This window comes from Pogona vitticeps, chromosome 1 (assembly GCF_051106095.1).
Source record: "Pogona vitticeps strain Pit_001003342236 chromosome 1, PviZW2.1, whole genome shotgun sequence".
NCBI classification, from domain to species: domain Eukaryota; kingdom Metazoa; phylum Chordata; class Lepidosauria; order Squamata; family Agamidae; genus Pogona; species Pogona vitticeps.
The window spans coordinates 116898995-116913476 of record NC_135783.1 but is presented as its reverse complement, the minus strand read 5'-3'; the positions used below and the strand labels follow the sequence as shown (position 1 = coordinate 116913476).

The following is a 14482-nucleotide window of genomic DNA, read 5'->3' as shown; positions in this document are numbered from 1 at the left end:
CACAGTTAAAACCGGAGGCCAGCTGTGCCCATTCCTTGAGATGTCTGATTCGGCTATGGTGACACATGCCTTAGTTGCACCCTGCTCGGATTACTGCTACTTGCTCTGTGTGGGGCTACCTTTGAAGATGCTTTGGAAACTTCAGTTCATTCAAAATGGTGCAGCCAGACTCAAGGCCAGGACTGGTTACAGGGAGGATATAGTTCCTCTGTTACAAAAGATTCATTGGCTGCCGATCCTCTTCCAGCCCCAGTTCGAAATGCTTTTTATGGCCTATAAAACTTTATACAGTTTGGGGCCAAACTACTGTGTCTAAGGGATTGTATTTCCCCATATGCCGCCTTCTTGTCCTCTAACAACTTTAGGGGACATCCTTTTCTCAGATTAATGTTAACTTTTTCACACAAAACTATATACTAGCTCATTGCATCTTGTAACATCAATCAATCAATCAATCAATCAATCAATCAATCAATCAATCAATCAATCAATCAATCAATCAATCAATCAATCAATCAATCAATCAATCAATCAAACAGAAAAATTAAGCAAATCTAGGATAACTCTAGCTTATTTGTTGTATGACTTAACAGATCATTGCATTAGCAAAGAGAACACTATAATTACAGTGCAGCCTATCAGATCACACTTATAAATCTTACCAGAACCGTTTCAGACAAATGTGCCTTTGAACAAGACAGATTTAATTATCAGGGCCTAAACTTTTATTCCCAAATGGAACACATTCAATAAATAAATATGCATTTGCCAAGCCAACATTTACACAAGTTTCACTTATTCTTTAGATCCAACTGTAGTCAGGTATAACTTTGGATTTAGAGCTCACCTGAAAATCTTATAAAAGGAAAAATGGAAGGGAAGCTGGTATATTGTCTTAAACAACATTTTTACTATATAGATTTAATGTATTATTTCAAAGCAAACTGAAAAATAATAATATAACTATGTAGAAAACTACATACATACATACATACATACATACATACATACATACATACATACATACATACATACATACATACATACATACATACATACATACATACATACATACATACATACATAATGATTTTTTCCTTTGTTTTTTTCAGGGGCTTCAAGGGATTCCCGGACTTCCAGGTGTAGCAGGTCTTACAGGACCTTCTGTAAGTATGTGTTCTGTGGCAGGCCATTCTGTTTTGTATCTTAGGTGTTGTGACTGGCCTTCATTCCTCCTGTCTAGAACTACAAAAGCAAAAATCACAAAGACCAAAAAGACTGCCAAGGACCTAGCAGATTATGGGACATTCATGGGATATAGGAAGAAGACAGGGGCAGTTCCTCAGCTCTCCTTTAGTGTAGTTATCACCTTTCATCCACTGTAGAGCAAGGGCCCTTGTACAAGATAAAATTCCAACCCCATTCTCTCACCTTACCCCCCCCCCCCCCGCCCGATGCTTCTAAATGCCTCACCAAAGAGCCAAGGACCCTCTGGAAAGAACTGAGATGTGTGACTGGCTTGAAGTAAACGTGAGTGGAGATTCTTTGGACATGTTGCTCCCTCAGAACTGGCTGGGGAGTTGTTTTAGCAGGAGATGGTTTGAGGAATTCCCTTTGCAAAAGTATCTTTGCACTTGTGCTGTGTTGGATGCCACCCAACATTCTTGATTTGACAAACTGTAATGAACAGCATTTGAACACTGCTGTTGACATTTGAAGAGACACCATAATATCAAGAGGTGTTAATATCAAGCTGGCAGAGATAGGCGGGAGTGGGTGGCAATGCAATGAGAAATGTCACTTTCACCCACCATATCTTTAAAATGAGTTCCACACCCCATGGGGCATGGGCAGCGTGCAGCCCTTGTCTCAGAAATATAATGGTAATGCAAAGCTTCATCACAACTAGATAGGACTATTGCAATTCTCTCTGCATAGGGTTACTTTGGAAGCGTTTTGGCAACTTCTTTTTTCCAAAGTTGGGTATTTCAGCTTTGTCTAGTATGTGATAGCAAAGGTCTTGGTGGGCATACATCTCTGAGATTGTGTTACACCTAGCCTGCAGCACCTGCTCTGATGGCCAGTTTGTTTTAATCATAATACAAGTTGTTGATAATTATTTTAAAATAATCCTGAAGGACTGCCGTTTATAGCTAGCCTGTCTACTCGTGAAATCAAATGGAGATGCCCATATCTATGTCCCATCTTAGCTGAGTGAGCTAAGGGACAGGGCCTTCTTCATGATTATATTAATATCAGTGCCATGGGACACCTTGCCAGCCAATGAATATGTTTTTATTCTGTGATCTTTTATCTGAAGAACATGGTGTTCTCTATTTTTACACATTTTCTTGTATTTTAGTGACACTGTACTGAGTTTGTGATCATAGTGCCTGATCTGCATGATGCATATATATAAGAAGGTGGACTGTGCATTATTTAAATAACATTGGAGTGGCATTGGTGAACATTGTCAAAATAGGAAATAGTGGTCTATAACTTTTAAAAAATGTCAATCAATCTTATGTTTTATAGGGGGCAGTAGGAAGAACTGGACATCCAGGTGCTCCAGGTCTGAAAGGTGAAAAGGTGTGTTATTCTTTTATGTACACAGTTAAGCATCTGAAACTGCTTTTACTGTTAGTTTGTTGCACTGATATTTTCCTCAGAGATAGTTAAGTGAGATGGGAGAGTCGAATCAGTGCAGTGTTTAACATTGCTCGTGTCAAACTGTAAAGTGTTTGGAAATGCCAAGAGTTAAGGTCTCAGTAAAACAAACTAATTATACTGCATATCAATATGTGCTCTTTTCTTCCTTTAGTAACAGAATACATCAATGTGCCAGCTTATAGTTTGGCTGTACCACTTCAGACTTTATGACAGTTGCTGAGATGCATTGTGCTTTACTTCAGGTCTCCCAACAAGTAAGGTTGCCACGTCAGGAATATCAGCTGAGAACTAGGGGCAGGCCTATGTGACATCAGATGGGCTGGTCCTGTATGATGGCATGGGGTAGACCACAGCTGCAAAATGTTGTGCGTCTGACATGTGGAGGATGTTGAGACTCTATGATGATTTTAAAGGCTAATGTGTGAATTCTAGAAGCACCAGCTTCATTAAGTGGCACCAGCATACAACTCAGTGGAAAGAAAGCAGGTCAGATGTCCTTTCTTAAAAGAATAAGAACGAACCCCTAAATCTGAGTTAGTAGCATTCCATTCTTAAAATGTTCAGGTCCAAAGCCTGGAACTTGCATAATGGACTCCAACACCTGAGCGTTGGGAGCCAAATCGGAGACCTGCAAACCCTACCCACTTACAATATATGGAATCGCAAAGAATCTGATAGTCCTCCCATTGTTGTTGCTTATGTGAGTGTGCAAAAATATTATGGTAATCCAGCATCTGTTGGTCACAGTATATGGTCAGCAGGCTTCTTTTAAATTGGTGATGAAATACATTGTACGGGTCTCTATGACAAGGGAGGAGTCATAACAACAGAACGCACAATCTGCACAGAGGGGGTGCTAGGTTTGCTCCCTGCTAGCATCTCCAGTAAAAAGGAACATGTAACCTGAAAACCTGAAGAGCCAGTGCCAGAGCAGACCATACTCATCTTGAAGATCAGATATTCTGGGCTGTAATGAAGCAACTTAATATTGAAGTAGATCGCAGCTGCCGGATTGTACAGCCAGCTCTATTATAGCCCTTCCATATGCACTGGAAAGCTTTTTGGAAGAAATAATGAGGAGAGAGATGAAGGCTTACAACAGAGACATTCTCCCAGTCCCCCAAGGCAGCAGCTTCACTAAAATCAGACCTCATTTGGTCCGATATTTCCACCTTTGCTTTATTCTACCTGTATAGTAGAGACGTGGTGGCGCTGTGGGTTAAACCACAGAAGCCTCTGTGCTGTAAGAAGGTCTGTAGATCTTCAGCTGTAAGATTGAATCCACGTGATGGAGTGAGCACCCGTCACTTATCCCAGCTCCCGCCAACCTAGTGGTTTGAAAGCATGCAAATGCGAGTAGATAAATAGGGACCACCTCGGTGGGAAGGTAACAGCGTTCTGTGTCTAAGTCGCACTGGCCATGTGACCATGGAAGATTGTCTTCGGACAAACGCTGGCTCTATGGCTTGGAAACAGGGATGAGCTCCCTAGAGTCGAACGCAACTGGACATAAATTGTCAAGGGGAACCTTTACCTTTACCTTTTTACCTGTATAGTATTGTCAAGCATTATTACCGTCTTTGAGTTGTTCCTAGAAGATTTCAGACAACCACAATAACTCTGAATTCCCCACCTATTTTATTCAGCAGTTCTACTTTTCTGAGAAGTGTATTGTTGCTAATACAATGCTGTAGTTCATAATATGTGGATCATTGGATCAACAGGAGGCAAAAGTCAAAAACTAAGCCCTAGGCATGCATATATTGCTCGAATGTGATCTGTGCATAATATATTTACAGTGCGATAAATGTAGATGAGTTTTCACGAAGCTGTATGAAATGTTTGGAAGGTTTTAATGTCAGCAGCAGTCCTCAGCTCCCACAGGCCGCCTGTGGTTCTCAACCTTCTGCTGAGGAATCGGAGTCTAAGACAACAGAGATGGCCAGCCACATCAATCTGTTCCACATTGCCACCAACACAATCTGTTACATGAAAAAATGATAGACCTTCTGTTATTGTCTGATGTGAAGACAATTTTGTCAGTTTGAATTGATGAAGGCTGTTTTTCTTTTCTTTTTTTCCTTTTGGAAATAAAAAGTTAGAGTTTTATCATCAATATTGTATTCCCATCTCTTCCTGGCCTTATCATTCTCTGTAATAACTTGCCAGCTCGATTCTATGTTTCACTGCAAGGCAGCTTCTAACAGTATGGTATAATGCACACAACATGCCGTGAAAGCTTTAATATTTGTCTACTTACAGTTTTTAGCTTTTAAATATTGTCTTTTTGGTGATGTAAGCTACCTTGAGTCCTTTTGGGGAGAAGGGCTGGGTAAAAACAGTTAGAAGAAAGAATTTGCAAATTTTAATTGCATGATTCTCTCCCACTTGCTGAAAGTAAATCCTGTTTCACTATTGTGCTCCATTTGATTAAAAACATCACTTCCAAATTCAAATGTATATGAGAGCTTTCATTTTGCATTCCTTTTATACAAAAGATACTAATAAGCATAGGTGTTACTTCTGTCCTACTGAATTGTGTTTTTAGAAGAATTAGTTGCATGAAAGAGAGCATTGCACATGTTTGTTATGGCAGTCTATGCTTTTGCACAGCGGGTAAGAGGAAGCCCCCAGTTCAACAAGAATGCTTTGCATGTGAAAACCTTGGGTTACGGTACTATAAAATATATATCTCATAGAATAGATCCAGCAGCACCATCGACTCTATTAGGTCAAATAAGGTGGTGGCCCACCATAGCCTATCCCCAACAGCCCTCTCCTCCTTTCTTCCTCATCGCAGGCAGAGGAGAATCAGGGCCCCATTTGTGCTGTCCTCTTGCTGGACCCCTAGCTGTGGGATTGGGAAGGGAGAAAAGGGAAGCAGCAGCAGCAGCAGGTTGAAATATTTCAAATTTGGAGGCAGGTGTATTTTTATGCTCCTCAGCTGAGTTCTGGAGTCAATGGGATGTGGGCAGGACAATGTCAAAGTGAACGCTTGCCTTCATGTGTGTGCACATGCCTGTATGAATGTCCACCTTTGCCTCTTCTTTGCCTGTCATGATGGCTCCTTGCACCCTTTGCTGCTGTGCCTTTTGTCCCACACCACCACAACAGGCACCAGCCGACATTCTGTTCTGGGTTACCAAAGGAGAAGGGAAGTCATTTGAGGTGTTCCTTCCTTTTCCACCCAAATATTTGCTCAGGAGAATTCAAAGATCTTCTGAATTAGCATGGAAGATGGTATGGAAAACTGCAAAAAAGAAGGGGTGTGTGTGATTAAATCTTAAAAGAGCCTCTCCTTCCTCTTCTATGAATAGCACCTTCTGTTAAACGACAAGCTCTCTTGCTGATGGAAGGACGTCTTACTCAAGATTACTATTCATGGCAGTTGTTTTTAATATTATAGCAATGTTTATATTCCATTTTTGTATACTAAGGAGCTATGTACCTCTGTATTTAGTTCATTTTTAAGTAATAAGCTAAAGGTACTCCTGGGATAATATGTTGCCACATTTGATTCATGACGTATCTGCATGTATAGTCACAGTGACCACAAAGAGTTAATATTCATAGTGTTGTTGTTTTTTTCTTTTGGTGCAGGGTAATGAGGGAGCTCCTGGGAAACCTGGACCTCCAGGACCCCCTGTAAGTAAACGGGAAAGTAAAGATATAAATAAATGATAAATAAATACTGACAATGGCCAGGGTCCTTAAATATTGGAAAGCTACTACTAGTGAGAATGCTGACACTTGCCATATAATTTCTTTATTGCGGCTTGACTTTCAACAGGAAAAAAAATTCCCCATTGCCACACTATGTGGACAATTTTTTGTGACACATTGCATCATAAAATAATGGGATGTGCTTCCCGATAAGAGAAATCAGATATTTTATTCTGAAAGTTAGATTTCTTGACTTGTTAGGGTTGCTGTTGCCGTTGTTATCGGCTTCTCCTACTTCTTAATCTTTTCTTCTTTCTCAGGGTGTGCCATACAATGAAAGAAATGGCATGAGTAGCCTATACAAACTGCAGGTATTTATTTTAACAGTTTATAAGTCAGAATTCTTTGATTACACTACATTTTCCATGAATTCAAATGCCATGTTTCCCTACTCCAGGGAGGTGCCAATGTTGCAAGCTATCCTGGTCCACCTGGACCCCCTGTAAGTATGACATCTTAATAATGATCTGGATATTTATGAAAATAAATTACATTGGACATACCTGACAGTTATCTATGATATACTGGGTAAAATCAGAACCAGTGGTAGTGATCTTTTTGTATATCAATGGCTCCCCCACCCCATCTCAAGGCTCTCAAAGGCTTACCCAGGTTTAAAAAAAAGGATTTTCGGGGACTCTCTGAACCTCAGAGGGGGATAGGCTTTAAATTAAATTAAATTAAATTAAATTAAAGTGTGACATTTCCAAGTGATGATGTCATTGTCATTTATGCCCACATACTTGCACAACAGGAGTTCAGCTAGGGGACGTTATTAATGTGCAGTATTAATCATGTCATGATTGTTGCCTTTGTAGTGACTTTTAGAAACAATTTTTGGCTCTGTGAACTTATTTGTGGGAGGAAAAGTAAATCTGAAATTTTCCCAAGTGAATTAATCATAAATTTATTTATTCATTTATTCATTCATTTATTCATTTATTTATATGCTGCTCCATTAGCCAAACAAAAAACAAAACAATAAACCAAACAATGGGATAAAAACAAAAGTAGAATAAGCATCTCAAGTACAAATGCCAAGGTAGTGTAGTGCTACATAATAAAATGGTAAGTCAATGGCAGAAAAAAAAATCATATAAAGTTGCCATCAAATCTCATAATAAATTATTATTAGCCAGCTAATTAGATATAGAAAAACTTGTTCAATTAAATGGACTTAAGCTTTCCCAATGCTGAATAAGTAAGCCCAGATGTGCAGGAAATCCTGAAATCCTGGATTTTTTTGAACTGCGAAGACAGGAATACCTGACAAATATGAACAGTTTCATTGGTATTCTGCCCTCTGTATTTTTTTAATTGACAACAGTTACAATTTTTTTCCTTTATGATTCCAATTGTGTTTCAGATTGGAAGAATGAGAGAAAGCAGGATTTTTTAAAAAGATACAAATAAATGACAAATGAATAACATGTTTGTACAACCTTCCTTTGTCTTTTAGGGGCCAAAAGGTGACACTGGAGCAGCGGTATGTACCTGATTAAAATACCTCTTAAACATTTAGTTGTTGAATTCCTCTTCAGCAGGAAGTTGGACTTGATGGCCCCTTTGAGCTAAAGAGTTCCGTTATTTGATATCATGGAAAAAAAACCTTTGACAAACATTGGACATGACTAGATGGGGGAAGTTGGAGCAATCTGGTTAGGGCTTAAAAAGCTCTTATCTTTGCCGTGATCTATTTTATGTTGCACTTGAGGAGTCCTTCCATTTACATGGGAGACATTTCTTCTTCCATGAGAAGGATCCAGACAGCTTTCCAGATTGCTCCAATTACTCCCCTCTTTGGATTATTGATATTCCCTTCCCCATCTTCTTCCCTGTCTTTTGTTGTGGCCATCATTCGGCAGACTGTAGCAGCGTCCCCCACTTTTTTTTGGTCAATGATTAAATTTAGTGAGTGGCATAGCACTACAGCAATGCATCAGCTTAACATGGTAAACATGCCTGCCTGCACATACGATATATATTTCTTTCCAGTGACTCAGTGCTGCATCAGATATGATATGGATAAGGATGGATGCTCCCTTATATCTGAAATAGTATTGCAGCACTTAGAATATTTCAAAAATTAATGAAAAGAGGGGAGGGGGTTTCTCCTTCTACTGTCACAACCCACTGCATATATCACAGGGCTGTCCTCCAAGAGAATGCTACATACAGGTCTATTCGGGCATAGATTAAGCAACTACATAGACGAACAAATGGGATAATCAGGAATGCTCCCAATAGCATCAACTATACTGCAGCCCTAGTGCTGTTCCAGAAAGGAGTGGGACATCTTACAAAAGGAGCAGGATGAATCCCTCTTTCTGAAAACACATGCAGTTGCCAGAAAACAGGGTGAATGAAACAGCATCAAAACTAACCAAATAGTGAGCTATATACTCATCTGATTGCCCTTATTCCTTCAAGCTGCCCTCATTCAGAGCCATTTACTAATCCAGAAGAAAAACCAAAGAAGTCTGTTTCCTGTTTGGATTTTCCCTCTTGCCAGCCTAGACAATTACCCTGTGTTTGTTTTTACACTGCTGACTTCACACTGCCTTTTTTTAAAAGTAAGAATGTTCCTGATAAAACACAACCTTGCTTGCTTTACTCTGTATATGCCATGTGACATAGCACTGACTAGCAGTATATGAGGGCATAAAATCACGTGACCACTCTCTGTAAAAATAATAACCAGAAGATGTAAAATGAAAGGAAATTTATTTTTAAGAAATACACAAAGGAACAAAATTCATTTAACAGGTTAAAGTAAAATTTGAGAGCAATGTTTCAAGCTATCAGTTGTTCAATATAAGACTTCACTGTCTTCTTTATAACATAAAACACTTATAGTTCTTTATACATATACAGATAGCTACTTGCTTTGAAACAAATTTTAAGAGCACACTTCTACACTCTTACTCATACTTCTCACAGCTCTAACTAGCTTTATCCTAACTGACACATATCTCTTACTCAGCTGACTATATCTCTAACTAACACATATCTCTTGTTCAGCCAGGTACCCCACAGACCAGTTAGATCACACTTCCATTCATAAACATTCTTCCCTCCATCTCAGCTAATGGACACTCATGACACACATCCTATATACAACCGTCAGTCAACCCCAGAAACCTATCATGCAAGCCAATACAAATTTGTATACAAACTAAGTGTAGGTACAAAACTACTAGATCTGCTAATGTGGTGTAGTGGATAGAGTGTGAGACTAGGAGTTAGAAAATCTGTGGTCAAATCCCTACTGACCTATGAAGCCCACGGGTGTGTGTGCGTGGATAAAGCCACTCCTTAAATATCTCACTTATCTTAAAAGCCCTATTAAGGTAACTATAAGTTGGTTCCAACTTGATGACACATAATAACAATAAAAACACAATTACTGTGTTTGGACTAAAATCAGGTAAAAGTTGACCTTGATAAATTTTACTCATCAGAGGTTTCATCCATGCCTGACTGAGACTTTTAATCAAAATTTCAATATTTGTTCAAATTGTTGAGTCAGAAAGCAATTCACATTCTCAAGGTTTTAAAAACTGAATAGGGCAAAATTGGCATCTGTAAGTAAGCATGGTGCTTGAGAGCTTGCAAAATGTTTGCATAAAGTATGTCTAGCTTACTTTAGGATATAAAACTCTTGAGTAATCACTTTTTATTTTTTTAAACAAGGGTGAACCAGGCCCAATGGGGTTGCCAGGACTAGAAGGACTTCCAGGAGAAAAGGCAAGCATTTTAAGAATGAAACCTGATCTATCTTTTCCTGACAAGTTTGACTATCTTAGTGGTTGGCCCTGCTCACGCTTTTGTATACCTCTATTGCCTATCAATGTTGACAAAATATATTTTCTCAGTCCATGGCACACTAGTGGAAGACAAACCTAACTCACTAGCATTTTTACAGCACAATTGAATTTTTTAGGGAAACTGATAATCCGTGTGTTTTAAAATATAGCATACCTGTCATGGAAATTAAGTGTGGCTGCTTACATAAGGAAGACTTGGAGTAAACTATTGGAAAGGATGAGGTGAGGACACCCACTCAACACTGGTGACACCCAGGAAATGTTGGGGCATTTTCCCACTGGCAAAGACGCTGGCCTTGCAACTTTTCACTGTAAAGCATTGCGCTGGTGGACTGTACCCCATGAATCTAACTTGAGTGGGAATTCAAACACAAAGCTAAGTTTGCCATTTAGCAAAAGGAAATGAAATCAGCCTTCCTGTGCCATCTCTGAATTCTCATCCACTATTATTTTAGCTATGTCTCAGATATTTTTCTTTCACTCATTGCAGAGTTTTGATTTGACTTCAGTAAGGGATAAGAGTTCGAAAGACACCAAGCAGCTGCTATTTGTCTCCTCCTCTGTCTCCATTAAAGGACACACAGGCACAGCAGCTGCTCCAATTTCAGAAGCCAATGCAAGCCTTTTAGATGGGAGGTGAATTGTGGAGGGGAGGGAGGGGAAATCAGATAACAAGGTCATTGCCCCTTGGCCAGCAGCTGCCATTGATGAGAACAGACAGGACAGCCAATGAGGTGCTTGTTTCTTTATTATGATGGAACCAAAGGCAGTGAGGTCAGGTTATCCATCAGTCTTCTGTATTCAGATAAGTTAATTTTGGTAAGGCTTTTTACAGGCTTCATTGAAGACAAACTGGGAGGCAAGTTGTGATAATCATGTTAATCATGTTGTTAGGGCTGGATTTTTCTTCAGTATACTACACATGAAATCAATGAATAACATGTGATTATTCTAACACACTGCAGAGAGAAAATTAGTATTAGAATTAACTGAAGAACAAAATCTTCTGTGAGATTTTGGTATCTGTTTCTTTCATTTAACACAGTCAGTGGACACAGGTGATTGTACTTCAGACTCCTGCAGTAGTATATTGATAATCTGATAGAGAAATGCTCAATTTCTCACATTTGTACCATGCTATTCATTCAAATGTATGCACACTTTTTCCTACAAAAAGGTGCTGCCAGGGATACTGCAGAATTTGGGCATGGGGTATCCATGTATAGCTAGTGTTACATACAGCACTGATGTTACCTGTCTGTCATGGGTTTGGAGGGAAAGTTCCATCCTATGGGGAGTGGAAGGCGGGACATCAGGAGGAGGGGCTGTACTGTATATATATGTGAAGCCTGTGCAGAGAAGCTGAGAAGAGCTGAGAGAAGAAGCTTGAGTGGGAGTCTGTGTGTCAGACAGGGTACTACTGTGTGTCAGTCAGTACCAACCTGATAGGTTCAGGTGTCTGTAGGGTTAGCCAGAACTGATAGGTTCAGGGTCTGTGCTTTAGTTAAATGCGTTCTGTGTGAACCAAACTAGTGTATGTATGATTGAGACTAAGCCACGTTACTGTATCTTATTCACTTGATCATTTTATTTTCCCTGTGTGTTATTTTAAATAAACCTTATTCCTTTATTTGTTAAAAATCCATTCCTGGTCTGTGTGACTCCTTACAGGGAATGGTTGGTGGCAGCTTAGTGAAACTGTGGCATATCCCAGTAGGTCTGGGTTTGTCACATTGATTGGTATCCAGCGTGTGGGATACGACTGGTCCAGTTGTCCAGTGGTCCAGCAAAGCCTTGGCAAGTGTGCCCAGAGCAAGGGGGGTCTAGTCAGGGACAATCTGAGGGCGCGTAGGTAATCTTCTAGGCGTACCTCACGGGGAGGTGCGCTAGTGGAAGAACGTGCCAACTGGGGACTAGATTAGGGAGCTCTGAGGCAACCTGTTTTGGCGGGAAAAAAGCTGAGGCAAAACTGTGTGAAATAGCAGTAATCTAGCCTGTCTGCTGAGAGGCCTAGCAGAGGGGGTGGACTCCGGCTGGCTACAGTTGCAAGTTAGTGCTGAAGAACAGCAGCAATCTATAGAAGGCTGGTTCTGAGGCAAAAGAGAAAAAAAAAGTGGTCGCTTTATTTTGAGGCTTGACTTTTGAAAGCAGCCTGTTCTGGGGGGGGGGGATTATGCCCTTGACTCGAAGCCAAATGGCAGAAATGGGTGAAGTGAAAGACCCCCAGGTAGACCAAGGTTCTGAGGATGAATTTGGCTCAGTGCAGGGTGACAGCACGGGAGAACAGAACCCAGAACTCAGGAAAATGCTCATAGCCCAACAGCATGAACTGAGGATGAGGCAATTTGAAATGGAGGAAAGATTAGAGAGAGAGAGAATGCAGGAAAGGGAGAGGCAAAGACAATTTGAATTGGAGAGAGAGAAAATGGCGTTTGAGTTACGAAAATTGGAACTGATGAATCAGAACAATAATAACAATAGAGATTCTGAGGGAGGCCAATTGTCTAAAACTGACCTGAAGAAATTCCCTGTGTACCACAAGGGAGATTGTCCTGAGGTGTTCTTTTCCCTCGTGGAAAGAGCGTTTGTGGACTTCTCAGTAAGGGAAACTGAGAAGATGACCATCATGCGATCTTTAATCAGTGGCAGCCTGGCAGAAGTCTATGCAGAGATGCCAGAGGAGCTGCTAAAAGACTTCTCTGAGTTTAAAAAACTGGTGTTTGCCAGACATGGGATAAATGCGGAACAGCTGAGGCAGAGATTCAGGTCCCTCACAAAGAAACCAGAGCAGACTTTTACCCAAGTGGGGGCCCAACTGGTGAGGCTGCTAGAGAAATGGCTATCTCAGGAGGGAACAGAGACCTACCAGCAGCTCAAAGACCTGATAGCGCTGGAACAGTTCTATTCAGTCCTGCATGGGGAACTGAAGTTCCAGGTGAGGGAAAGGAAACCGAAATCTGTGGCAGAAGCAGCCGAGATCGCAGATTTTATTTCCCAAATAAGAAAGCCCTTGGGTGAGGGGAAATCGATGGGGAAACCTAAAGAAACCTACAGCAAGTACTCTCAGGGACCAGGAAGAAACCAGCAAGGGGGAGGGACCCATGGTGATGGGAAGCCCTCAGACATGAAACCAAGACCTCAGATTTTGGAGGGAAAACCAAAACAAGATGAGAAAGACTCAAAATACACCAGAAAATGTTATTTCTGTCAGGGAAAGGGCCATCTAATCTCAGAGTGTGAGAAATTAAAGCAGCTAAAAGGAAATGTGCCTCATGATTCGAGTGGAACCAAGCCAAAAGCTGTGTTCTGTGTCCAGAAAGAGCAAAGCTCCTTGCCACTGAGGGAGCCTGTTGCCATGGCTACTCAATCTGGAACAGTGACATCTGCTGATCAGGCTGAGGAAAATGGTCCTCTTGTGGAGGTCAGGCGCTGCTTACTTGTGAGAACAGATTCACAGTTGTTTGAAACAGCAGGGGTGGACGTAGGAATACTTGACCATCAGTATCGGGGGTTAAGGGATACTTGTTCCCAGGTGACCCTGTGCCATCCAGATATTATTCCTAGGGAATATATAATCCCGAATGAGAGCATAAAGGTGGCAGGGATTGAGGGACAGATGATCTCGCTGCCAGTGGCTGAGGTACCTGTGAACTTTCAAGGCTGGAGGGGAGTTTGGCGGCTAGCGATTTCATCGACTCTGCCAGCAGCCGTGCTCGTGGGAAATGACCTGGCTGAACATGTGAAAAGGGTGCTAGTGATTACACGCTCACAAGCCACCACGGGGACAGTTCAGGGGGGTACTGATGAGCCCGAGACGGAAGCAGAGGGGAGTGCCGAAGCTGTGGTGGACACCTTAACCACAGACAGCAGATTTGGCCAAGAGCAAAAGGCAGACGCCACTCTCCAAAAGTGTTTTGAACAGGTGACAGACGCCCAGCTAACACCTGAAACCCCAGTGAGATTTCTAGAGAAAAAGGGGATTTTATATAGAGACCCTGAGGAATATCTCAAAAGGGGGAGATGGGATCAGAAGTCAGCTAGTGGTACCTGAAAAGTATCGCCCCATGATCTTACAAAGGGGGCACTCTGACATGTTTGCTGCGCACTTAGGGGTGAACAAGACACAGCAGAGAATCACACAGAATTTTTACTGGCCTGACATAGGGAAGCAGATCAGGGAGTTCTGTAAAAAATGTGATGTGTGTCAGCGGCAGGGGAATCACCGTGACAGGACCAAAGCAAAGTTGTGCCCTTTGCCTGTG

General features: G+C 41.1%; 1 protein-coding gene across 3 annotated transcripts in view; it reads left to right on the top strand.

Moving 5' to 3' along the window:
* Window positions 1–14482, top strand: part of COL19A1 (collagen type XIX alpha 1 chain) — a 217577-nt gene that overhangs the window by 179119 nt on the left and 23976 nt on the right. For all 3 annotated transcript variants that reach the window (XM_073000073.2, XM_078386107.1, XM_073000079.2), the window contains 7 exons: window positions 1113–1166; window positions 2536–2589; window positions 6271–6315; window positions 6654–6704; window positions 6791–6835; window positions 7853–7879; window positions 10087–10140. In XM_073000073.2, coding sequence (XP_072856174.2) covers window positions 1113–1166; window positions 2536–2589; window positions 6271–6315; window positions 6654–6704; window positions 6791–6835; window positions 7853–7879; window positions 10087–10140 — 330 coding nt within the window. The remainder of the gene's footprint in view (window positions 1–1112; window positions 1167–2535; window positions 2590–6270; window positions 6316–6653; window positions 6705–6790; window positions 6836–7852; window positions 7880–10086; window positions 10141–14482) is intronic.